This window comes from Furipterus horrens, unplaced genomic scaffold (genome assembly GCF_987537825.1).
Source record: "Furipterus horrens unplaced genomic scaffold, mFurHor1.1.pri manual_scaffold_5, whole genome shotgun sequence".
NCBI lineage: Eukaryota > Metazoa > Chordata > Mammalia > Chiroptera > Furipteridae > Furipterus > Furipterus horrens.
The window spans coordinates 169,641,072-169,668,498 of NW_028327175.1; the positions used below are offsets into that span (position 1 = coordinate 169,641,072).

Here is a 27,427-nt window from a genome sequence, read left to right on the forward strand (position 1 = left end):
ATGTTTCAAATTCCTCACTAGAACATAGGAAGCCTTGGATCCCCTCTGCACTTACAGGAACTTGAAGGCTGGTAGCCACTATCTTCAGACTGTTCTCTCTCCAAACACACCATTTCTTTTAGACTGTGGCTTCGTTATGCAGGCACATACCACCTGCTAGTTCTCCACAAAAATTTGGGCATGGGGTTCCTCTACTTTAAGCTACCATCTCAATTTCTCTGGGCCGTGGGGTGCAAAAAAGTAAGCGAGGGCCTCTTTTCAGCCCTTCTTGCCATCTACCCCAGCCTCAGCCCAGGAAAAGCTCTTTCTTGTCTGGCAGGAACTTCTCACAGGATCTATCCTATAGTCCTCTGAAGTAGGTCTATAAAACCCTATGTTCAAACCTCTGATGATTATTCTGAATATATGGGAAGTTTCTAGAATATAAAAATCACTTTTTACTTCTTTGCCTATCCTAGCTTGCAAGACCCTTTACTCTCTAGCACAGTGAGTCTCAAATCAGGCTACATATTAGATTTATATGAGAAGATTTTAAATATTACTGATTCTTGGTATACCCAAAATGAATCACACCAGACTCTCTCAGAGGGTTCCTGTGCTGAGAACCATGTTCTAGAGACTCAAGACAGCCCACTTTGACCACATTACAGGTGATAATCTCCCCATCTCCCAAGGGCACTGATCGATTTTGAATGACTGTCATAGGAGAACAACAATATTAAAATATTTTTAATATTAAACATTGAATCTATATAATATATACACATACACATGTGAAGGGAGTAAAGAAAGCTTAGGAAGTGGAAAATCACCTATCCTTGGAAGCCCCTGTGTGCTTCTCACAATGTAGCCCTCTTCCTTCCACCAGATATGATTTTTTATCCTGAATATTTTGTTCATTATTTCCTTGCTTTATTCACTATATATATATTAATCTCCAAAAAACTATAGTATTTAGCTTTATGAGTTTTTCAGTGTAATATATGGAACCATAGTGTATTTATCTTTCAACAAGTTATTAGCTTATTTCATGCTTCACTGAAAAAAAATTTTTCTTTGTGCTTTTTCATCTCTGTTGTTTGGGGGTTATATATTTCTCAAAGCTATCTTCTAGTGGTTTACTTAGATATTTTAGCATACATACTTAACATATCCTAAATATAATATATATCTTTACTCTCTTCCTAAACAAGCAATTTTTTAACTCCAATCATCTTTCTCCTGATAAGATGTTTCTGTTTCTTAAACCCTCAAATTATTCATTATCATTACTTTGTAAGTCACTATAAATATGCTCATCATTTCTTCTAGCATCTTGGTTTCTCTATCCAGGATCATATTTCTTCTTCCTAAAGTACATCCTTTAGAATTCCCTCAGTTATCAACTCTCAATCTTTTTTTTTAAAGATGTCTTTATTTTGTCGTTCTCCTTGAAAGATAGTTTCAGTAAGCACAGTTATTTTTATCTCTGCACTCTGAAAATATTATTCTATTGTCCTCTGGCTTTAATGTTGAAGCTGAGAGGTCAGCTATTAGTCTAATTGTTTCTTCTTTGTAGGTAATCTGCTTTTTCTCTCTGGTTGACAAAATGAGACACTGAGTAGCTTTGTGCAGTTTCACTTATGTGCCTCTGATTAAACCTCCACCATTCACTCTTTAAATATTGCCTCCTCTCCATTTTCCTTCCTCTTTGTGATTCAGATTATACATGTGTTAGACCTTTCATTTCATTCTCCATGTCTCTTAACCTCCTGAGACTTAGATTAAACTTCTCTTCCATTACATTTATATAAATATCCCCATGAATGTGTCATTCTTTGTCTTCACTGTGACTCTTCACTCATCTTATCCTTTCTTCTCATTTTTCACCTCATCACCACTCCTTACTGCTCAGAGTCTACCCAGCCTTCCAGGCCCACTTCACACTTCCCTTTGTTCCTTCTACAAAGCCTGCCCTGATTTCCATAGGCCTCATTAATCTCCTCCTTCTTGTGTCTTTCACAGCACTTACTGTCCTCTGCATGACATATCATGGTGTAGAGCAAAGAGCACTGGACTTGGAGTCCGAGGACCTGAGTTCATATTCTGGCCCCACCATTTAATAGCTCTGTGACCTTGGGTAAGTCACTTTTCTTGTTGACCTTCAGTGTCCTCAGCTATGAGCTGATGATAGTAGGGTCATCTCATTAGGGAGGCTAACGAGATGAAGGCCACATGGTACCCAGAAAGCTTCTCATGTGACCCTCACTTGGTCTTTTCACTTCTCTACCTCAAAATGGAAGCTATTTCTGGCAGCCCAATGGTCTGGGAGCTGGATTTCAATGCTACAGCTGTGGAGATGAAGCTGTGATGTAATCCTTAGATGAGAAAGCCCTCACTGGGCTGAAATCCCTGGCTTGTATACCTCTAATTGATACCTATTGTATCCATTTTCTACCCTTGAAAATTTTCATATTCTTCTATTTGGGAAACAGTATCTCCCCATTGCCCTCAGAATTAAGTCTATATTCTTTTAAGGATATGGAGAGTGCTTTGGAGCTTGACCCCTGCCTATCTTCATGCATCTTGCCACTGCTCCACTGCTACTTCAGCCCTCCCTCTAGCCGCAAAGAACTGTGTGCCAATTCCTTTTGCAAACTGCCCTCCTGGCCTGGCCCCTCTGTTTTAACCTTTCTGTTCTCAGTCTAACTTTCACTCCACAGCTGGGTGGGGCACCTTCTTTAGATACAACCACAGCAGCTGAGGCCATACCCCATGTGGCCTTTATAACCACAGTTACAGTAAGCATATATATATATATATATATATATATATATATATATATATATACTTATTTATTTATTTATTAAAAAAATTTATCCCAATCTTTATTTCTGCCCAGACTCTGACGTTCTGTAAGGCAGTGATTGTTTCTCATTCAGTGCTGACTTCTAGGTGCACAGCATGGGTCCTGGACCCTAATTAGTGCCTAATAAATATTTATTAAAGGAAGGAGGAAAGAAATAAAGAAAGAAGAGAAACTACAGGAAAAAACTACATTTTCCATTGTCTGGGGGTGAGAGTTCACTCAGAAAGAACCTATGGTTATATTCTCTAGTAATCATTCTAAAATAACCACCCTGGACCGTTGCCATATGCCTCAGCGAGCCCTGGTCATTAGCTGAGTTAGAAAGTTGTTATGATCCCAATGGTGTTCTCTCTCCTCAGCTGGTAGGGGTGAGGTGAGGCCCTCTCCTCTTTTTTTAGCCAGAAGGTTGTAGAGTGTTAGAAGGGGCAGTGGTGGGATGGGGGTGGGATATGATTAATGCTTTGTTCCCAGAATACTTGCCTTAGAGGCTATGTGGAGCCAGAAGGGAGGGGGGAGAGGAGGAGAGCAGAGTGAATAACAGGTTCATGTCCCCCAACCACCAACCCCTTGTCATGGGAGTTGGGATTTCTGTGAAATGTTCTTTGCCATCCTGAACTATGAGGCTGTATCACCTTTGGTCTGGGGCCAAATAACAATTTTGATGTCTAGATAAGTATCAAAGAGAGAGCAGAATACACAGATGCTTACTACTGAAACACCTGGAGAGTCTCCCAAGAATGGCCCCAGCTAGGGCCCAGGGGCAGTCTGCTTCAGAGGAAGTCACCCTCAGCAGCCTCTGTTTGAAAGGATTCTTGTGTGGGGTGTGGGCAGCACAGCCTGGCAGCATTGCGCATTACTGCTACCAGCACAAGGTAGCACCCATAACTAGCGCAGGTATAGTATGCTAGTGTATCCAATGCAAACGAGTTACATCATATTAGATAGACATTATGCTCTCAAGTACTGTTATAAACACATTAAAGGATTAATGTAATAAATTCTCAAACAACCTTATGATGGAGGTAGTATTATCAATACTGCTTAATAGATGAGGGCATTAAAAAGGGTCTTAGAGAGCTTAAGTAACCTGCCGAAGACTGACTACTGATCAAGCCCCTGAGTTGTGATTTTAGCCCATGCTGCGCCAAATCGGCCCCTCTACATCCCAGGCACTTGGGATGCAAAGACAAAATTTTAGTGCTCATCTGGGTCTTCCAGAAGCAGAAATGCAAGATTTATTGGAGGTAATGCCTGTGAAAGATAGAGGGGACAGGGAGCAGGAGAAGGTGGGAAAATCTTCAGACATGGTGCAGGTTTGACAGCTATGAAGTAAGAGAGAGAAGGAAGGACGATTTGGAGGAAGAGCCTGGTACTGGAGCGCAGCTCAGAGAAAATCCCGGTCAGGCTGATGAGAAGCCGCAGAGCAAAGATTGCTCACTAGAGGAGACCCACATTGGTAGGAATGGCAGCTCTGTACTCCTGTGCTCAGTCACAGAATCCCCTGTGCTCTGAGTCAGGGGGTGCTCAGTCCAGTGTCCCCTGTGCTGGAAGCAGCCTGGGGAGAGCACGCCTCAGTGATGCATTCTGAAGACGTAGCAGCTGGAGGTTGCCAGCTTCCCATGCTGCTCCTGGCAGCAAGGTCTCTCTTGAAGGGAGGCCTGAGCAGCATGCTCCCACCGTGGCCACAGGCTCTGTCTTTGAGCTATTCATGACCCGTTTACTAGTATACTGTAAAGTTTGGGCAGGATGTTATGAAAACCCCAATGTGGGATATCCCCTGTAGATTCCTGGGATAGAAACTATTTCCTGGTAGGGGTGAGCAGGGAGGGATTGAAATATAGAAATGGGAGCTTTGCCATTTTGGCACAGAGAGACACTGCTTTTTAGTTCAACCACTCAGAGAGACATCTTTTTTCTAACTTGCTGCTATGCTATGGTAAAGCCACATTGCGTAGGACTGCAGAATCTGAGAAAATTTTGTTCTTTTAGCTGAAGTGAAGCTTAATTAAGAAACTGTTTGCCTACTGTCCACAGGTAGACAGAGCAAGTCTTTTTATTAAGAGGAAATAGTGTTCGCAGGTGCTCAGTTACGGGTACCAGAGAGATAACCGGGGCAGGAGTAATACGTCATCCTGGTCTCATCATTAAAGTAGGACTCAAGGTTCTCCACAGGGCACTGCTTGTTGACTTGTATTTGTAATCAATAGGTGCTATAATTCTGGGTCATTACTAATTCTTTGTAATGAATCTGAATTAGTGTGGCTCAATTCAGAGGAAAGTGTGCTAAACTGAGGTCCTGTAGAAACTCTGCCCCCAGGCTGAGAGCTGGTTGCTCTGGACCAAGCTGGCCCCTCAGTGGCCTGAGGTGAGTGCTGCACAGTCCCTGAGGCCCCTCCCTTCCTTTGACAGAGGCTGAGGGGCAGAGTCATCTGTGGAGGGTGATGAGGGAAGCTACAGAACCTGCTAACTTTTCTTTTTTTTCTTTTTTAAACCAGGAATTATTAGCCGAGAAGATGCAGAAGATCTCCTTGAGAACATGACTGAGGGAGCATTTCTGGTCCGGGTCAGTGAGAAAATCTGGGGATACACTCTCTCCTATCGCCTGCAGAAAGGGTTCAAGCACTTTCTTGTGGATGCCTCTGAGGATTTTTACAGCTTCCTAGGAGTGGACCCCAATCGCCACGCCACACTCACCGATCTCATTGATTTCCACAAGGTAGTACTCTTAGAGGTCAAGGGGATGAAGCTGGTAGAAACTTGAGCTGCAGAGAAAGCCAGGCTGCAGGCCTTCTGAGAGCTGGGGAAGGAGAGTGAGCAGGCAGGACCACAGGGATATGGGGCATCACGATGGAAGGGACCAGAGATTGCCTAGGCCAGGTACTGTGGCCTGCTCTCTGGCTTACCCTCTGACCTATGTAGTCACCGCAGGAGAGTCTTCAGTCCTCTCACCTTGAGGACCTGAGTGCTCCCTAGAGTCAACACTGAGGGGCTGGTCAACCAGCCATCTGTCTAAGATGAGTTCTCCCTAACTCACTCCCAGTACATCTCTCTTGGAAATAGTCTAGAAAGGCCTCTTGCAGCTTTGTAGAGTTAATTGAAGCCTAACAAGCAGCCCTGTGGTTAGAGAGGCTTTCCTCATAGAGTTACCATCTCTCTTGTTCCAACTACAGCTTTACTACCTAGTATGTGTGTGACTTTGGACAGATTCCTTAGTCTCACTGAGCTTTAGTTTCCTGGCTGGGCAAGTGGATGCAAATAATACTTAGCTCAGATCCTATGAATGTTAAATGAGGGAATGCATGTATTCAATAACAGCACTCTAACTGTAAGTAGTGTGGAAGTTCTTATCTCTCAGAACTCTTTTTGTTATTTTTTGCCTGCTGTGGACCTCACCTTGAAAAAGATGCTGCCTTCTAAATAATATATGTTGAAAGAAGCACTTCTGTGTTAATGAGGCTGTTGGCATCAGTAGTAACTTGGAGAAAGACAAAAGTGGAACTCAATGACTCAGAAGGGCAGGACCCGGGATTCTGAGAAACAGAATCGTGGTAACTGTGCCAGAACTTTGCAAGTATAGAAAGGTCCACAGGATTACTTGACTGTCACACTGGGCTTTTGCTATGATAGGGACTCTTGGATTTATATTGATTTTTCTTCATGGGTGTCCCTAGAACTCTAGGAACAACTCTTAACTTGATCTTATAAGTACATAGAAAATCACCCACTTACTAATACCTAGACACTTGGAGGAGAGTACTTCCTGGAAAACTAGTTAACCAGGATCAAAGCAGATTAGGAAGAGTCTTCTAACAACTATAGGAAAAAGAAAGGGAGGGGATGTGTGGATATTGGCACCTTCTCTGTCAAGCACTGTGCCTGTTGCTCCATGTTCATGTTCTCATTTAATTTTCACTATAGCTCTGTGAGAGAGGCAGATTAGTCCCATTTCACAGATCAGGAGAGGGAGATTGAGTAACTTGTCTAAGTTTTCATGGCTGGTATGAGCTGGATCTAGTAGTCAAGCCTCAGGCTTTGTGCCTCTAAAGCTTGTGCTTTTCCCACTATACCACCTGACTTGCTTTTCCTGTTCAAGATAAGCTACTTGAGCAGTGTTGAGCTCTGTGTCTTTGGAAGTATTCAAGTAAAGGGTAAATGTCCATCTCTCAGAGATGCTGTGGACAGGTTCCTGAACATGAAGGCTAAACCATATGTCTTTGAAGGTGTTTATTTTTTCCAAATCTAAGGTTTGAGCCTGCCAGTTTAGTTTCTAACACTAAAAAGAGAGGGCAGCATTGTTCATTTCAGCATTGTTCATCATCCTCCATCTTGAATGATCAGTTTGCCATGTACCTATCCAAGTATTTCCAGAGCTTTAATATAGAAATTTATGTACATAAGGAAATACATAACATTTTACTTTATACAAATTGGGTAATCCTTTACCGATAGCTCAATGATTTGATTTTAAACATGCTTAATATATCATAAAATGTATTTTGTAAAAGCGTGGTCCCTGGAATCAGACTGCCAAATTTTAAATACTAACTTTGTTACTGTGTTTGACTTTGGGCAACCACTCTGACTCCTGTGCCTTAGTTTCCTTCTTGGTAAGATGGGTGTAATAATAGCACCCTCTTTAGGGTTAGTGTGGGGTTTCAATGAGATATCAGTGTAAAATCCCGACATTTGTAAGTTATCAGGACATTGGCTATTATTGTGGCATAGCCATGTCAATCCATGTACTGTGTCCTTGTAAAAATCTGTGGTATTTAATGGTGTGGATGCACACTATAATTTAGTTATCCATCCTCCTTTTGAGAGCCACTTATATAGCTTCTAGGTTCTCACGATCACAAACAGTGCTGCAAAGACTTGCCTCTATATGTCACTTTGGGCACATGTATGAGTTCTTCTCTAGGATAAATCCCTTGAACTAGAATTGCTGGGTAGAAGACTATGCACATTTTAATTTGAAAATGTCTGCCAGAGTGCCCTCCAAAAATGTAGTGCCAAAACTATATGAAGCTGTTTCCTCACACTACTGCCAACACTGGAGATTATCAATCACTCACATTTTTTCCCCATCGGATGGGCAGACAGACACAGACTCTCATTGTTGTTTAACTTGCATTTCTCTGATGCTGAGGCTTTTTTCCATATATTTAATGGCCACTTGAATTTCTTCTGTGGATTGTCTGTTCATATCCTTTTTCCATTTTCCTTCTTAAATGTCTCTTTCTTATTAATTGTGTCAATTCTTCCAGTGACTAAATTGCTCTTAGTTATGTCTATTTTGCTCTTCAGTTCTTCTATTATAAATTTCCATGTAATTTAAATGGGCATCCTTTTTATTTCCAGGTTTGTTTTCTTTAAAAAAATTTATAGCCCATTCTTTTTCATGGATGATTTATCTTATTCCACTGAGGAGATTAATACACATCTCTTAAATGCTCTTTCTGTTTGTTTTACAAAGTTGATATTTTCTTGGGAGTCAGTTCTATTGTTGAGATTGGCATCTTTCTTTCATGGCTATGATTTTCCTTAAATATTTATAAATTTTGAGCCAAGAGGTAATCTTTCAACTTCGAATTTCTTGTTTTCCATCAGTGGATACAGTTCCTTTTTCCCAAATCCAGTCTCTTTATGTTGTTAGGGTTGGAGTTGATAGGGAGTAGTTTACCTTTTGGGAATGGGAGTTTCTGAACTTTGTGGGTCTCTGTGTGCCTCTTGTCTGTCACCTTCTACCCTGGCTGAGACAGAGACTTCTGCTGTCTGGAGGTCCACAACCTGTCCCGCTGATAACTTGCGATAGTTCTTGTCCCACATTAACTCCTCTGAAAACCTCACCTTGTATATCTTATGGTTTTCAAGTATTACTCAACATTTTTTTGCTTTGTTGATGGCCTTTCTTATTTTTCCATACTTTTGTAAATTTATTTATTTTTATAAGCACATTTTTTTTTTCTGTGATTTCTAGAAATTTTAGTGAGGAAGAGGCAGATATATATTCTTAGTTTTTCTCTCTTAAACTAGTTTTTCTCTGGTGGATGCTACTTCTTTTTCTTAATTATAAGTGAAAACTTCCTTTTTTTTTTTTTCAGGAGGAAATTATCACTGTTTCAGGAGGAGAGTTGCTGCAGGAACCCTGTGGACAGAGGAACAGTCCACCAGACTATCATCTGTTGTTTGAATGAATTTTTCCCCTTATTAATTGGATTCCTTTGGGCATCCTTTTTTTGAACTCAAGAACTTTTCAGCTCAAATCCTTATGACCTTCTGGAAGATTCCCCACCATCCAGAGGGTTAAGTAGATTCGTATGTCTCAAGAGATATTAAATATATGGTATGTGTGCTACTGGTCTTTGTTCCAGTTCCCAGGACAGAAATTGCTAATTGTTGATGCAAATCTTTGATGAAGAATTTAGATAAGACCTCAGAAGATGAAGCCTATTTGTCACAGCTGCTCTAAACTCAGCTCCTAGAGCCCATGGATCATGTTTTTATAACCCAAAGTAATTCCAGTGCTGAACTCTGAATTTAACATATGGTGTCTGTTCAATAAATGTTTATTGAATTAATGTACTTCTTCTGAAAGTTTCCAGCATTAATCCATGATTTCTAGTAAGTTATTTCCTACTTGTCACTGTTTATATAGTCACGAAGATTATAGAAGACACATTGTAAGGGATTTATGTGGAAAACATAGATGCTGCATCTTTTATAATATTAATCATCACCCTTGTTGACAGTATCACTGGACTTACTAAGGCTTCTGAGCCTCAGCTTCTAGAGCAGGTGACTGATACTACCCTGCCTTCCTCATTTGCTTCTTCTTCTGCCACCCCTCCTCTGTCTAAAATCATATGCTGGCCCTCATTTTGCAATAGTGAGGCAGTGGTTTTATGTATTCCTGTAGATGTATCACAAACCTAGGGTGAGTTATAATTTAAGAATGGCTTGTAGACATCTGATAAATCCTTTGATTACCTGTGTCTACACAGTCCTTTAATTTTTTTTGTTCTACTGCTCACTTAATTTGAGTATGTTTTTCTATTCAGAAAAGATGCTCCCAATAACTTCTCAATAACTCTCAGGGATGGTGCCTACTTGTGCATACTTATGTTTCACACTTAAGGACTTATACATAGAGACAGCATTGTATTTGGTGAGAGTAAAAAGATGAATGGACTCTGTGGATGTCAACGACCTGGCTTACCTTACTTGATAGTTGTATCCAACATCTCTTGCCTCGTCTGTTCGTCATATCCTTGGCTTTGGGTTTCACCCCAGGCAGCACCACAGCAAACAGTTTTGCATGGGCTCTGCTCTTCCCCCTGTGTCCACCACTTCACATGAACACGAGCCAATGACACCTTGCCACGTGTGTTGCTCTGGCCTCTCCTCTGCTGTTCTTGCAGAGTCATAAGACACCATGCAACCAAGAAGAGCTGGGAAGTAAACTCCCCATGTGGTGAACTTTTATCAGTGGGAGACAGTGGCCGATAAATCAATTTTTCTCCCTTTCTCCTCCTGGAGGGATTTTCTGAGAGGCAGTTCTCAACATAGCCTCTAAGAAGACAGTCCTGCATGATCAAGCAGCTAGTCAGAATAAAGCAAGCAGTGGTCAGGCCAACCTCACACCCTCCTGTTTGCTCTTCCTCCTTCCCTGCCTCGCCCCCCTTTCTTTTCTCCTGTTCCCCTGGGATTGCACTCCTGAGTAAAGCAGCAGCATGTAAGCACTTACCACAGGCTCTGCCTTTTGGGAAGCCAGGGTAAGGACCCATTATACAAGTGTGTTTAATAATGCCAATTTTGCAGTCTGCCTCCATAGCTTCCCTCTCATCTGCGTGTCTCACAGGCCTCTGAGGATAAAATGAATCTGCTTTCTGAACTCTAAAGTGCTTTAAAACCATAACTGATATTATTAAAGTTACCTTCTTTCTGCTGGACTTAGAGGAACTGAGTTTTAGCTTTGGCTATGCTACTTACCCAGTATCCAACTTTATTCAAGTCATTTAACCACACTAAAGCTCAATGTAACTGAGAAGAGAATTTTCTGCAGGGCCATCACTGGCAGATCAGTTTAATGATAAGTATAAAATCTCTGTCCAAGTGAAAGTTATTTCTAATAGGAACCACAACAACAGCAACACTTATTTCGTGTATAGCAGTGATGTGTCAAGGGACAGAATGTGATGATTTTCCAGGTGTTAGAAGAAAGTTTTAATTCCAAGAACTAGCAGTAAGTTTGAAAACTGGCCAAGATGGGCTGAGAACCTGAATCCCGAGCTGTTGTTTCTGTCACCCTAATTAATACGTAAGAGACAACAGCTGAGGTGTCCATGCCTAACATTTATTTTATTTTATTTGGGGCCTGCACATTCTGTACGTCTCATATATTTTGGGTTTTACCTGACCTTAAAAGAAATTTCTTGTAAGTTGTCCCATAAATGAAATTACTGTCTGGAAAACTGCAGTTTCATCCTGAGAATTTTATTATGCTAATAAATGTCAGGATTCTCAAATAAAGGAATTGCCTTTTTTTCCCTGAGTCCTACAAATACAATAAAAAACAGGCAGCTATACGACTCAGCAGAAGGAAAATTTACAATCCATAACTAGAAAAAGAAGTTGTAAAAAACACTACACAACTTAACGAAAGATATATTTCAAGGGATGGAAGAGTATCTTTGGGCACAGATTCAGGGAGATTACTGGGTGGCAGAGTCAGGGAGCTGTACCCTTGGGAGTAGGGGGGCTATCTCAGGAGCAGTGAGCCTTTGTCAATGGGAGACAGTGGATGATAAATCAATTCTTCTCCTTTTCTCCTCCCGGAGGAACTTTTCTGAGAGGCAGTTCTCAACATAGCCTCTGAGAGTGAACCATTAGAAGGGAGATGTGGAAATGAAGGTCTGGGTGCCTGAGGACTGTGTCCCCTTTTGTACCCTTGAACCCTTCATTATCCTCAGTACTAAATTTGGAAACGGAAAGACTTTTGTTCTGTAACTCCAATTTTCTGGGCCACAGTTTTTTCTGTGAAATGTGTTAAACAATGCTTGTCTCAGAGGGTGGATGTGAAATAACCTAATGTAAGATTTTGTAATAGTAATGGCAAATATTATTTCAGCTCTGTGTGTGTGTATAAGCCTCACAACCATGCTGAGGGAGACAATGCTATCATCTCCATCTTGTGCACGGGGAAACCGAGGCACAGAGAAGTTCAGTACTTTTCCAGGGCCACTTCTCTGGGAAGTTGTATTATATCACTGGGACTCATCAGTCCGGCTTTGGAGTCAGCCTAGACCTTAAGCCAGTCCTTCTCAAACTGGAATGTGCAGATCAAACACAAGGTGATATTCTTAAAATGCAGATTCTCCTTCCATGGGCTTGTTTTCTGTATTTATAACAAGAGCCTGGGTGCTGCTGATGCTGTTGGATTGTGGGCCACACTTGGAGAAGCCCGCCTTGAAAGCAGGGCTTGACAAATGACGGCTGTGGGCCAAACGCAGTCTGCATCCGTGTTTCTGAGAGCCAAGAGTGGTTTTTTCATTTTTAAATGATTGGAAGGAATTGAAAAGAAGAATAATATTTTATGACTTGTGAAAATTATATTATATTCAAATTTCAGTGTTCACAAATAAAGTTTTATTGGAATACAGCCATGCTCATTTGTTTACGTAGTATCTTTGGCGATAACCTGCAAAGTCTAAAGTTTATTATCTGGCCTTTTACAGAAAGACTTGCTGACACCAGCTTTAAATTATGGTGCATAAATTAGGAATTATTTTGCTTTTTTTCTCTGCTTTTTAAAAATCTAGTCTTAGGAAAGATTCTAACATCATTATTTATACTTCAGAGAAGCCTAAGTAAATTTGTTACATTTTCTATTAGTGTTCCAATTTTAAATTTGAATCTCATCTCATCTCTAATAACCAAAATGGAGGCTTGTATCTTTGTCAAAGGAGTTTAACCAAATGTAAGCAAGTACTATCACAGCTGTAAGTACTTTATATGGACATAGTATCATTTGCTATCTGGAGTTCATCATACTTTCCTACACTTAACTGTGCATGTAATCTATTGCCCTTCAGTCTATGAAGTCCTTGAGGTCAGACAATGCCATATTTACCTCTCTGTTTTATGATGCCTGGAAGAGTCGATGTTGAATTGCATTTGTTAGAGATTGGGGACAGATAGACTGTGCAGATTTCAAAAATTTGCTTTAACCTTTGGAGGAGCCCCGCAATTGAGAAGGCCAGTCTGAACCCAGTACTTTCAGTTGCTAAGAAGAATAAACAAATGAAAAACAAATAGACAAACAAATGAGACTGGAAAGTCAAAGACAACTCTGCTAAGAGCTAGTCTGAGATGGGGGAACTGAGAATTGAAACAGCAATCACATCTTGGCAAAGCCATTCTGTGGTTAGCAAAGCAGATACAGTGGTCCTCCTATCCGCAGGTTCACTTACCCGCGGCCAACTGTGGTAAAACTGAAAATATTAAATGGAAGGTTTCAGAAGAAAACAATTCATGAGCTTTACCTTGTGAGCTATTTGGAGTTAGGAGATAAAATCTCACCTGCCCAGGATGGGATGTGACTCATTCCTGGTCCAGTGCTTCCACGCTGCACAGGCTCCCTGCTTGTTAGTCACGCAGTAGTGGTCTGATGATCAGAGCCGCTGTTGTGTGGTATTGCAGAGAGTGTGTTCAAGTTACCCTTATTTTACTTAATAATGCCACGTTCACATAATTTTTATTACAGTATATTGTTATAATTGTTCTATTTTATTATTAGGTATTGTTAATCTCTTACTGTGTCTAATTTACAAGTTAAACTTTATCATAAGTATGTACATACAGGAAAAAACAGAGTATATATAGGGTTCTACACTATCTGTGGTTTCAGGCCTGCACTTGGGGGCTTTGCAATGTATCCTTCGAGAATAATGAGGGTTACTGTAAACTGAACTAAACTGTAGCCTGCAAGAGAAACTGCCTAAGCTCAAATCCCTTTAATCAGCTCTGCAAACCCATACATTTTAATAGGACATCAGATGAACTGATCTAATACTAACTGTGCATGACTTGTTTTTATTGTGGAAAAATATACATGAAAGTTACCATTTTTACATTTTCAGTGTATGGTTTAGAGGCAGTAAGTACATTCATATTGTTGTGCAACCATTACTGCCATCCTTCCACACGACTCTTCCTCTTGCTAAGCTGAATCTCTGGGACCATTAAATAATAACTCCCCATTCTTTCTTCTCCTAGCTCCTGGAAACCAGCATTCTATTTTCTGTCCATATTAATTTGATGATTCCAGGTAACTCATATAAGTAGAATTATACAGTCTTTGTCTTTTGGTCACTAGCTTATTTCACTTAGTATAATTTCTTCAAGGTTCATTCATGTTGTAGTATGTGTCAGAATTTTTTCTTTTTTTTAGACTGAATAATATTCCACTGCAATGTATATAGCATACTTTGCTTATCCGTTCATCTGTCAGTGGGCATTTGGGTTGCTTCTACCTTTTGGCTGCCATGACTAATGCTCCTACGCACATGGGTGTATACCTGAATGGCTCGTGTATGTCCATAAAACCACCTGAGTGCTCCAGAAACTTCTCACTTTACATATTCTGACCAGTCCCTGCCAGGGCCTTTCTGTGATCAACTCTAGCTCCCCATCTCAGTAAGTAAACTTTCCTAGCTCCCATCCTCTGAGACATTTCATAATTCTTCTGGTATGTACTCTCCCTTGCTGCAACAAGCTAATAAACCTAAACTTGGTTACATGCGTGTTCCAGGAGGGCTTTAGCTGGTGGGCTTTTAAAAGATAATATGTGTAACATGTTGGGTCTGTGATAATGACTTAATAAGAGCTGAATGTCTTCTCTCCACTGGCCATGCTAAGAGCAGCTATGTTAAGTTTCTATAGTGAGCAGTATTTTGTGCCCATTTGTATCCTCATCTCAAAGGAAGAATTCATGGGTTTGCTGGGCTGTGAGTTCATTCCCCAGGAGTCTGTGTAAAGTGGAGGATGGTGAGGTTGCAGAGCCAGAAGCAAACCCCAAAATGGTTTTGCTAGGTGTTCTTCTGCAGGGAAATATTTTTATCCTGGGGTCACCCAGTATCAGAGGCTCAGCAGTCAAAGGGACCATCTGGAGGGAAGCTGCAGGAGAGGAGGCCTTAGGAATATCAGGCTCTGCAGATGAGGAGGCCAGCAGAGCTTGTGCATGATGGATCCTTAACCACTCCATGGATCTTCTCTTCTCCACGGACAGCTCTCCTGCTCTCCCCTCCTCCCAGGCAGGAGGAGACAGCAAAGAGTAGTGGAAACAATAATTTTGGGGGGATCAACTGTAAATCTGAATTTAATTGGTGGAAGAAGAATAGAAGAGGTTTCTAGGAAAAGGAAAGAAACAACTGGCATAAGCAAAGGTGTGGAAGCGTGAAGGTATATTAATGTCTGTGTGTGTATGACACAGAGGGAAAAAAGTCTTAAATATGATCCACAGGGGTCATTCAGAGCCAAACCTAGGCTCTCTCTGTGTGTGTGAAAGCCTGATATGTGCTTGCTGGCATTCTATACCCCTTCCTTTTCATACAAACTAAACATTTGCACAACCAAATTTATCCCAAAGGAAACATAGTGCATAGGTTCTCAGCCATCAGCCAGCATCTTGGATATTTCTGTAAGCCTGTGGGGCAAGAGCAGTTTGTGTTGATTACTTGAGTATTGACCAGAACTTCAGCCTAGACCTTCCATAACTTTGTTCCTCAAATATCTTTTCCTGGTTACCTTTTATGTCTTACTCTGACATGTCTCCGGTTAATTTCCCTTTTATTCTCACATCTTCATGGGCTTTTGATGAGTTTTCCATTTGGATTGTTCTTATTGGCTATAATTATTGCCTGTCGTTTTGCCATTCTTTAACATCTGGGGTTCTTTTTCCTCTGTGCAGCTGATAGGTAATTTGATAAGGGGAGCCCACCCCTCTGGATGTGGTATGTGTATTTTCAGCCTCCTATTACTACTGGTAGTTGGTTGTTGAACAGAACTCCAGAAAGTTCTTTGGGATAATAAAGCCTCTCTTCTCATTTCCAGTTTCTAAGGATTTATGAAATGTAAGAACCATGTGTGGCTTATAAGCAAACAAAACAAACAGAACCAAAATATTATACCTAAATATAAAAATTGGCATTCTAATAAATAGCTAAATCCATAAAAACATCTATAAACTAGGAGCCCAGAGTCTGATTCTAGCACACTGTTTTAGGAGCAAATCAGACAGGTCTGCCTAACAAAATATCGTTTTCCATTAACAGCTTAGCAATTTGTTCAAGAGGCATGGGATCCCTGAGCAAATGGGCCACCGGGAAACTAATTAATGACACTCTGCATTAGAAACATTCTTAACCTTAAAAAGCAGACATTAATTCACAGCTAAAGCAGAAACACAACATCATTTTAGGGACAACTTAACTTTTATTACTTAGTACATACCAAAGGAGGAATACTTTGTGTGACAAGCACTTACCTGACTCGTCTATAAAACAATAGAGCCCAGGCTGATCGGTGTAGCTCACAGAGCATTTAAAGATAAATCGTCATTTTCCACAATAGAGATTTATGTTCTCAATTAAGCAATTCCATTATTGGTTTAAGGGAGGTGACTTTCTCCCAGCAACTTTAAAAGCCCCTGAACACTAATTTTTAACCAATTGTACTCAAAAGTACAACAGAGACTTAAACAGGAGAAAAAGTTAAGAGACATTTTAAAGACTCTTACAAGCCTTTCCTCTTATCTCTGTTTCCTCTTCAAGTGGAATAATTTTTCCTGTCCCATTGAATATGTAATCTGTCTTTTTCCACAGACACCTGAGAATGGCCAGAAAAAAAATGTAGGGGCTGTTGGTGCCTATATTACCTGGGGACTTGATAGACAGGAATGGGACCCTCAACAAAGGGCCATTTGATGAAATTTCATTACACAGGTAGGGTGTAGGAGCCACAGCAGGAAGCGCAGTGACCTGTGGCCTTGTAACATCCCAGCGGTGACCCCTGAGGTCCTAATGATCAGGAGGGAGCAGTTACAGTGTGAAGAGGGAGACACACAGACAGTTGGCCATTTTGAGAAGGTCAGGACTGCATCAAGGGACAGAGCCAGCCTGAGGTGACCTTTCAGAGAGACAGCCAGGGCAATAAATAAGTAAATGCCCTGACCTCACCCACCTCTTTCCTTCTAATATTTCCTGGACACCCTTGTGGATGAGCTAGCCTAAGGCCAGAGGGCCTGCAATTCTTGTGTAATCTACACAAATCAGCCTCCCAAGATGGAGGGGGCCTAGGGTACATCTGGGCTGGCAGGGTTGGGGGGTGGAGTTAGTTTGATAATGTCCCAGCTTTTGTTGGCAACCTTGAGTCCTCTCACATATTCAGAGATAGTATATCTGCCTGTTCTGTTCCATCCGCTACTGTCACCTTTCCAGGTCCCCTGGCAAAGTCTGTTAATGAGCCTCTCTATCTTGCTTTAAGGCAGAAGTCTTCTCATTACTAAATGTCTGGCTTTTAAACTCCACTATGAGGTGACCCTCACCTTATCATCAGTACTGAGGAGACAGACATCATGGCAGTGGTCATTGGACTGGGGATGGCAGGCTGCTTCATCCTTTGCACTCTGATATGCTAATTTACCTTTGATATGCTCATTTTGACTAATTCTCTAGTATCCCATTTAGTTTCATTTTTAGCAAAGAACTCATTCTTGGTACATTCCTGTCCTGGATATGACCCTTTGAACAGTCTCTATATGAAGATTTATTTCATTTCTAGCTGCTTCACTTTTCCCATGGAATAGATTATCTCCTTTTTTAGGTCCTCAAAGACAAAGTAACAATTGGAAACTTGTGAGATCAGAAGGGGACACAACTGGAGTCTGTCTACTCAGTGCTCCCCACGGTTCTTTACCTGAACCTGTAGCTCAGGGTTCCCGCACATGTCCTTTGGAAGGTGAAAGTCAGGGCTCTGCTACCGGGAGAATATGGAGACTGTGGGTCCCACACCCGGGCAGCCCCACCAGGAAGCTCCTTGTTGTTTTATTGTTTTTGAAGAACAAGGGGGTGGCCTTTAAATGGCTGTTGTGTTTCCTCACTGGTTAATCTGAGCATGGGAGGAAACTACTGGTATAATCTCTGGCAAATTAGAAGGAGTAAGTGAAATTTAAATATAGTCTGGATTTAAGGCTGAATCTGATATGGCTGCATTTGAAACTTTGCAAGAATAGAAGACTAGAAAATAAACAAGGAAAGAAGGAAAATCCTCGATTGTCTGCCAGTAAATTGTCTACATCCAGGATTACATGATAGCCATGAGAGAAAGATCTAAAGTAGTTTCCAGGTGTATTCACATGAGAGTCATCCAGGGACCTTACAGACAAACAAACAAACAAACAAACAAGTAGTGATATTTCTGCTCTAGGGTTGCTGCTGCTCTTGGTCTGGGCTGGGGCCTCTGCATCAGTACACTTTAAGGATATGGGACTCTGTGTTCCTGAGGTTGAGTCACATCTGTGGAGTACAGGATAGTGTGAACATAAAATCTTTGTGAGGATGATGACATTTATAATTTTCAACTCTTAGGTAGCTCTGCAAGAAATGCAACTTTAATTGTCTGTAATTGAATGTAATTTATATCCAGTTGACATTCTGCTGAATAAAACTTGGTTATTATAGGTTAAATTTAGTCCACTCACAATTCTTTATTTTCCCCAGAACTGGGGGATTTGTAAATAATTCTAGTTTGTGATAAGACTGACTAAGGGTCTGCCTTTCAGGACATGTTTCATCCTAATCAGCATCCACCGGTACCTGTAGACCTATCTGATCTTTCGGGTCTGTCCTGCCTTCCTGCTGGAACCTGGCAGAAGTCTCCATCTAGTTCCTAGCCGTAAGTTTCACACTGTATCTGCTGATAGTCTTGCCCTGGCTCCAAACCTCCTGAAGTTCTGCTATCTCTCAAAACTACACAGGAGAAAGTTTGCTGCTTTCTGAGTTTTCTATCTAGATTGTGAGGACTCTGTGACACTGTCTGCATCTGTCCTTCTGGGCACCTCCATGTGGCCTTCATATATATATGAAAGGTAGGCCATCAGGCTGGAGACCAGTAAGGAACAGATGCTACAGTTCAAGTCCAAAGACTATCAGCTGCAGAATTCCCCCTTTGTCAGAGGAGGTTAGTCTTTTGTCCTATCCAGTCCTTCAACTGATTAGATGAGGCCCATCCAAGGAGGACATTCTGCTTTCTTCAAGCTCACTGATTTAAATGTTGTCTCATCCAAAAACACCCTGGCAGAAAGACTCATAATTATGTTTGACCACATATCTGACCACCATGGCCCAGCTAAGTTGACACATAAGGCCAATGGTGGTGTTAAGCATTGACCTGCTGATAACAGGACCTGGGTCAAGGAGGGCCTTACTCAGTGGTTCCTTCTCTTGGTGGTCTGCCACATTCTTGGGGTTACCATCTATGCCTCAGTCTGGAAAGACCCAAATCAAGCCTTTGCTGAATCACTCCACCTGCTTCTTCATCCTAAAATGAGACAGGGAGGTTGCCCCCAGGCTCTGCTCTTTCTCTGGGTTGGCCAATTTGAAGGCATAGGATTAAAAATAGACCCCTCTCCAGAGTCAGCCTAGATGAATTCTGTTGGGGGTCCTCCTGTGAAAATGCATCCGTCAGGGTCTTAGCAACCTGTCCAGCCTTGTTTTCCTCTTGCTAGTAGGTGAAAGGAAGAGAGCTTCTGTAGCAAATTGCCTGTGTCCGTTGGGTATTTTATGAGTTCTGGAAGCCATTGCATTATCTCCAATTCTTATACTCTTTCTGAGCCGGTAAAGTTTGTAGGCTGGCTGTGCCTGGAACTCCAAATGCTTGTTCACCTTCTTGAGACAAGTGTTCTCTTCACACTGGATACCTTCTAACCATAGGGGCCCTCTGACCTTGGAAATGACATAAATTCTTTCCTTTGGCAGAGACAGGGTGGCCAGGACTTGCAAGATAATGAAGGGAAAGTAAATCCAAATTGGAATTCCTTGACCCTTCCCTGCTTGTTTCCCACCTGAGTCTGTAGTTATCTACTGCTTCATTTTACACCTCAGAAGCAGTAGCCCCTTCTAGCCAGCATTTATTCAGTTCTTGAAAATTTTCTGTCCTATGTTGAGTGATGCAAACATGGGAACAAATCAGTCACAGGCAGATTTTGAGGGGGCTCCCAGTCTGGGGGAGGGCACTGGAGCAGACAGTGTCAGAGTTTATCCTATCTCCTTGGACCTTGTTTTACCATTGCTGCTGTCAGTGTCTTGTTCTCAATAGTTCACACCTGTCTTCTTAGAGGACTGTGACTGAGCGACTGGAGCCCCTTTGGAAGGATGTGCTTGGAGTTTTGATTTCCACCTTCTCTCTCCAATCCTGGCTGCCATTAATCAACACTTGCTGGGCATGGAGTGTTGGCATCCAGTCCCTTGCCTTGGGTAGAGGCAACTCTGAGGTGTGGTTACCCTCCTAAGATCCCTAGTGGGGTCAGTCTGAAGCCACCTCCGAGATGCCCTCCTTGCCTGGTTTCCTCTGCCTCTTCCCTGTTGCCTTATGGACTTGGAGAAGTTCCTTCATAAATCACACATATGTGGCTCTTCCTCTCAAGGTCTGCTTTGGAGGTGTCTGTCCTAAGGCGGTCACAGAAACCTAGCCAGAAAAATACAAAACCACAAGGCTCAGTTTAAGGGGTGCTGGGAGCACTGTCTAGCAAGAAAAAAGTGCATCAGGGAGCTTTGGGCACCACCATGATGCTCATGTAGAGCCGTCATGTTGACCAGTGCTCTGGCATCCGAGCCCTTTCCCCAGGTTGATCTGGCTGGAATGCAGGCCCCCATGACTCACTACAGGAGTTGAAAAGCCCAATTTTCCCACTCTCTGCCCAACTTGTAAGAAAGGCAAAGTCCCCCAGACTTGCTCAGCTGGACAGCTCCATCTGGGACTTGGCACTGTTGAGTGATGAGTCTCATTTCCTTGGTCGGTGATGGTGGCAGAGAGGGGGCAGAGTGAGCCTGCAGGGCTGGTGGCATTGGCAGTGCACCTATGGCTTCTGGTGTTGGCAGTGGCAGCAGACAGGTTGTGCCTGGGCTGTTTTGCTTTGCAGTCTGGCTGTGTTCTGTCTCTGCTTTCCTTTATTTTCATCCCCCTGCCCTGCTGCTTTTTCCAGCCTTTCTGATGATTCTGCGCTCTCCCTGGTGTCCTCTGAAATGTCATTTAACTGCTTAACTCACCCAGAGACAGATTCTGCTGCAAACAAGAGCCCTGACTGGTTCCTGACTCCTTCAATGTTTGGGAAGGGTTGAGGGGTGGGGCATAGAAAAGGCACAAGGATCTGGGAAGCCTCCGGGACTTTGGAATTATTAGGAATTGAGTCAGGGATGAGCTGGAGAGGGCCAGTGTGAAAGGGTCTTCTGGGCTCTGCTTTGGAGATGGGACTTACATTGTTTCAGTCACTTTTTGCTTTAAAATGTAACCCAGGTCGGTATATGGTCTTTAAAACTTAATGACTTAGACTCTTTGACTGTTTAATAAGTTGCAGTGTATTTTATTTACAAAATATATTGCTGCCTCTCATTTCCTGGATCCTTGGGTCAAGAACTACCTGTGGAGGAAAGGTCCCAATTTATCTGAAATTCCAACCACTCTCACACAAGAGGAGCCCAGACAAAGGGAGTGATCATTTCAAAGCACTTCACATTCTATATCTAATTTGAATGCATTGTTTTCATCAGTTCATTTTACAGTTGGGGAAACTGAGGCTCCGAAAACTTGTAAGGTTTGTGGGGTTAGCTCAATGACAGAGTGGTGAGGATGGTATGTAAACATAAATCTTCTAGCTCCACAGCAGCAAGTCTTTCCCTGGCACTCTCTGAAGATTTTATTTGCAGGTCACGTTCCAGTGTCTGCCTAGAGCACATATGAAATACGGCTTACCTCCAGTGTGGTGATGAGACATCTATCTTATTTCTTCTGTGTCTTTCCAGGGTGGGTGTGAGAGAAGATGTACATTCATCAGGGACTCCTGGGACCATCAGCTCTAACTGACCAAAAGCCTCTGGGTTTGCAGTCATAGGTATCTAACCTTGGCAGTGAGGGGCTAATAAATGAGACTATAGCATCCATACACTTGAGATGTTATGATTTACATGTTTGTGTAGGTTAAAGCCATTTACTAGTATTCATGAGCAATGAGATACTGAGGAAAGAATATTGGGGAAAAATTCCCATGATGGTAATACTGACCATTTACTGAACATCCTTTACATGCTGGATATCATCTTAGGTATTTATATATGGTATCTATACAATCCATTCAAATTGCAGCGATAGCTGTGGATATGCCCATTTTACAAAATTGGAATTCAAGATTCAAGACAGTTAAGTCCTCCTGAGATCACACAGCTGGTAAAGGGAAAAGTTGGGATTCAGACCATTCTGTCTGACTGCAAAGTCCATGCGCTTTCATTTTGAATGTTGCTACTCAAAGTGTGATCTTTGAACCAGCAGCATCACATCACCTGAGACCTTATTATTAATGCAGGGTGCCAGCATCTGCCCTAAACGCAACAAATCAGAATTTGCATTTGAACAAGATCCCCAGATGTCTATTCACATTAAATTCCTTTTCTTAAATTTATCTTTATTGTATTTTTTCCATTATCATTTACCCCTTTAATCCCTACTCTACCACCCCCTGCAATCATCACACTATTGTCTGTGTCTATGAGTCCTTTTTCCTTTTTGCTCAATCCCCTTCACCCCCTAACCAGCCCTATCCCAAAGCTGTCAGCCTTCTCTCTATGAGTCTGTCTCTATTTTGCTTGTTTGTTCAGTTTGTTCATTAGATTCCATGTATGAGTGAAATCATATGGCATTTGTCTTTCTCTGACTGGCTTATTTCACTTAGCATAATGTTCTCTAGGTCCATCTATGCTGTTGCAAAAGGTGAAATTTTCTTCATTTTTAAGTCCAAGTAGTATTCCATTGTGTAAATGTCCCATGGTTGTTTTATCCACTCATCTGTTGATGGACACTTGGGCTGCTTCCATATCTTGGTGATTGTAAATAACACTGCCATGAACATAGGGATGCTTATGTTCTTTCAAATTAGTGTTTTGGGTTTCTTCAGATAAATTCCTAGAAGTGGAATCTCTGGGTCATAAGGCAGCTCCATTTTTAATTTTTTTGAGGTATTTCCTTACTCCTTTCCACAGAGGCTGCACCAATCTGCATTCTCACAAATGGTGCAAAAGGGTTCCCCCTTCTCCACATCCTCACCAGCACTTGTTGTTTGTTGATTTATTGATCATAGGCATTCTGAGGTGTTATCTCATAGTGGTTCTACTGGTCATTTCTCTGATTATTAGTGATATTATGTCTTATATGTCTATTGGCTATTTGTATATCCTCTTTGGAGAAGTGTCTATTCAGGTCCTTTGCCTACTTTTTAATTGTGTTGTTTGCTTTTTATTGGTGTTGAGTTTTATAAATTTTGGGTATTAACCCCTTATCATATATTGGTAAATATGTTCTCCCATTCTGTGGTTTGTCATTTTATTTTGTTGATAGTTTCCTTTGCTATGCAAAAACTTTTTAGTTTGATGTAGTCCCATTTGTTTATTATTTATTGTTTCCCTTGCCTGAAGAGATATGTCAAGTAAATTATTGATACAAGCAAGTTCTGAGATTTTGCTGCCTATGTTTTCTTCTAGAATTTTTATAGTGTCAGGTCTAATGTTTAAGTCTTTAATCCACTTTGAATTGATTCTTGTGTGTGGCAAAATAAAGTGGCCTAGTTTCATTTTTATGCACATATCTCCAATTTTCACAACACCATTTATTGAGTACACTGTCTTTAGTCCATTGTATGAGCTTGTTTCCTCTGTCAAATATTAATTGACTATAAAGGGTTTATTTCAGTGCTCTCTATTCTGTTCCATTGATCTATGTGTCTGTTTTCATGTCAGTACCATGCTGTTTTGACTACTATGGCCTTATAGTATAGTTTGATATTAAGTAGCATGATTTCTCCAACTTTGTTCTTTTTTCTCAATATCACTGTTATTATTCAGGGCCTTTTGTGGTTCAATATAAATAAGTGAAATATTTGTTCTAGTTCTATGAAATACATCATTGCTCTGCTTGGATGCTTTCTCTACATCGTCTTCCAAATTGCTGATTCAATCCTCTCTTTCATCTAACATAATATTTATTCCTTTTAGTGTATTATTTATTTCAGCTACTGCATTCTTTATTTCAGACTGGTCCTTTTCTTGATTTCTATGTCTTTTTAATGATGTTGAGTATCCTTATAATCATTACTCTAAACTCAATATCTGATAAATTGCTTGCCTCCATATCATTTAGTTCTTCTTCTGAAGAAGTCTCTTGTTTTTTATTTGGGGCCTATTTCTCTGTCTTTCCATTTGGGCTGCCTCTTTGTTTTCATTTCTATGTATTAGGTAGTTCTGCAAAGACTCTTGATCAGACCTATATCAGATGCTGCCTATATCTGGCCCTAGGCAACCTGTTTGGAGCTATCCGCAATCCATAGTTTGTGGGTCCCTCTGCTGGGCCTGAGTGTATGAAGAAAATACCAAGCTGTGCACCAAGGCTGGTTTTTACCAGCATCAGGTCTGGGGGAGGGTCAATTAAAAGTCTCAGATCTCCCAGAGATCCACCTTTGCCTGCAGGCTTTCTGTCAGACTTAATCACTGAAACAGCCTCCACCTGTACTCAGCAGCCTGGCTAAAGCTCCACGTGGTGTGTCAAGAGGGATTCCTGTAGGTAGGGCTATTGCTTCCCCTCAGGCTGATGCAACATGAAGGGAAGTGCTCTGCCTGAGAATGATGGATTCTGCAGTATAGGGAATGACTCAGCTTAGGGATCCTGGTGACTGACCCTTCAGCTCTCTCTCCAGAACCACCAACCCCAGATTCTCCTCACATGGCTCTGGTCCATTCTGCCTTCCATCTGCTTGAGTTCAGGGTAAGTGGCGGCAATCAAACATTTGTGCATTGGCTTTAAGGGGCTCTCTATGTCTCTAGCCATTTTTCCCTGGTGAACCGAAACCATACTGCTTTTCACAGCTGAATGTTATTTGGGTTCCTTTCCTGGTGCTGGTGCTCCAGGCTGGGGAGCCCAGCTTGGGGTTTAGATCCCATACTTCTCAGGAGGAATCCCCCTGGCCACTGAAATATTCCTCTGGAACTTTAGCTGCTGCCCATGGGAGCCCAGCCAGTCTCTTGCACCTCCATACTTCCTACCAGTCTCGCTGTGGTGATGTAGCTTCTTCCATGTTTGGTTATAAGGCTTCTCTCCAGCTAGTATTCAGTCAGTTTTGCAGGATGACTTTTCTATAACTTAGTTGTAATTCCAGTTTGGTCCTGGGAGGAGAATAGTGTAGCTTCCACTTACTCCATGACCATCTTGGACTCTAGTAACATTAAATTTCAAGGCACTGTTTGGCTACACTATCCAGGCTTCATCCTTTCTAGATTTGGTGGATGGAATTCCAATTGCCATAGTCAATTAAAGATGAACAAAACAAGTCTCATGGAACTTTTCCATTTCTCTTTATGTGGAGAATTGTTCCACTTTGGCTCCATATCTTATGTGCAGGGTTTAAACCTCTGGAGACCAGAATCTGTAAATGGGAGGGCAGCCAAACCTGTGATATCCAGTTTGTCCAGCAGGGGCATCAGCAGCATCTGCCACAGCATCCTCATTAGCAGCAAGAAAGAGAGGTGGGAAGTTGAGACCCTGGTGACATAGAGGGTGCAATGAAGTTGAAACAGTTATTGAAGAAAATATAATATACTAATCAGGTGATAATTATAGAACAGGCTGCTCTAACAAACTCATAGAAGATTCATGTATTAAAAGTTTCCTTATAAGTATTTAACAGACATCAACAGTTGCAGGTCTTGCTAACTTAGGATTGACCTTGACCATAAGAAATTGGGCAAGCACCAGTGACTCATATTAGAACCAGCAAAAACAGTGCCATCATGTCATGTTCCCAGATAACAGCAGTGAAACTGGACAGAGCGGTGAGGCTACATGATGACACACACAGGAGACAGTGTTGAGACCACCCAGGAGCAGAGCTGAGAAACTGCACATCACCAGAAATTCCTTAGTTTCCCTCTTCCCACAGTTCCCCAAATATAATAGCCAGAATTCCTGAGATGCTTAAGATATGCTTTGAGACAAGAGTCCTCATCTTCGAGGTTGTTGGCACCTGAATAAAACCACTTTCCTTTACATAAGCATCTGACTCTCGAGTATTGGCTTTTGAAGTGGTGGGCAGCCAAACCTACATTCGGTTACTTAGGGAGTAAGTCATGCTGGTGAAAAAGCCTAGCTCTTTTTTTTTTTTTTCTTGGCCTGGGGAACTGGCTTTATAGCACCGTGCTGCAGAGGTGGAGGGAAATTTTGTCATTGTGTGCATTTCAGAGTGAGCAATGGGATTAACTTCCTGGAAAAGTAAATGCACCACTCCAGTACACAGAGGCAGGAACTTGTGGACTGGTGCAAGGGGCCTGAATTCTCATTATCCCTTTTCCACAAACTCACAGTATGGCTTTTGGGACTTAGTTCCTTTTCTTGGCCTTTGTTCCCTCAACTATCTGAGGAATAAGGTTCATGTGATCACCTCGAAGTTTTCTTCAAGTTGTAAGATTTTATGAAACCATAATTAAAATGTCTCAGGAGAACACTATTTAAAAGATTTTTGTTGTTGTTAAATTAAACTGTGCAAAGCTAATCATTACTCCTTAATTCATCTATTTTATGACTTTCACTGTTTTCTGCCTAAGTTTCTTTTTAGGTACATAAAGGAATTTGAAATATAATATGAAAAGAAATCACAACAAAGCACAAATGTGAATATTTTGCCAAATACAACAAACATCTTCCAATCCAGAAAGATGGCGTAATATGTTTACCAAATAACTAATACACCTCGATAGTATTTTCATTGTCCTACTTTTTTGGCTCAATACTCTTTGATCTTCATATAACTGTCCATAGAACTGTCATTTTATAGTATTTTCCATATGAAGATTTTAAAAGATAAGCTATTGTTTGCTTTAACAGAAATGATCAAGATTTATCTTTTAGAGAGATCCAAGATGGCGGAGGAGTAAGTGGAAGCTACACTAACCTCCTCCCAGGACCAGTCTGGATTTATAACTTAATTTTGGAGAAATCATCTGGAATAACCAAGCGAACACTAGCTGGAAAGAAGTCTTATAATCATGGGGAGACAGAAAAGGCCGCTACATCACAACGTAACTGGTAGGGAGTGTGGAGACGCGGAAGGGCTGGCTGGGCTCACACGGGTGGCAGCTGAAGGGACTAAGAAACAGCTCAGCAGCCAAGGGTTCCCCCTGAGAAGGGCAGGGTCTAAACCCTCAGCTGGGCTTCCCAGCCTACAGCAACAGAGTGGAAAGTAAAATAGTATCCAGCTGTGAAAAGCGAAAA

The 27,427-nt window shown here is 41.6% G+C and overlaps 1 protein-coding gene across 1 annotated transcript in view; it reads left to right on the forward strand.

The window, feature by feature from the left end:
* Positions 1-9,390, forward strand: part of SH2D4B (SH2 domain containing 4B) — a 59,362-nt gene extending 49,972 nt beyond the window's left edge. Inside the window, exons 6-7 of the mRNA XM_090279493.1 lie at positions 5,344-5,564; positions 8,950-9,390. Coding sequence (XP_090135619.1) covers positions 5,344-5,564; positions 8,950-9,042 — 314 coding nt within the window. The 3' untranslated portion in view covers positions 9,043-9,390. The remainder of the gene's footprint in view (positions 1-5,343; positions 5,565-8,949) is intronic.
* Positions 9,391-27,427: the final 18,037 nt, after the last annotated feature.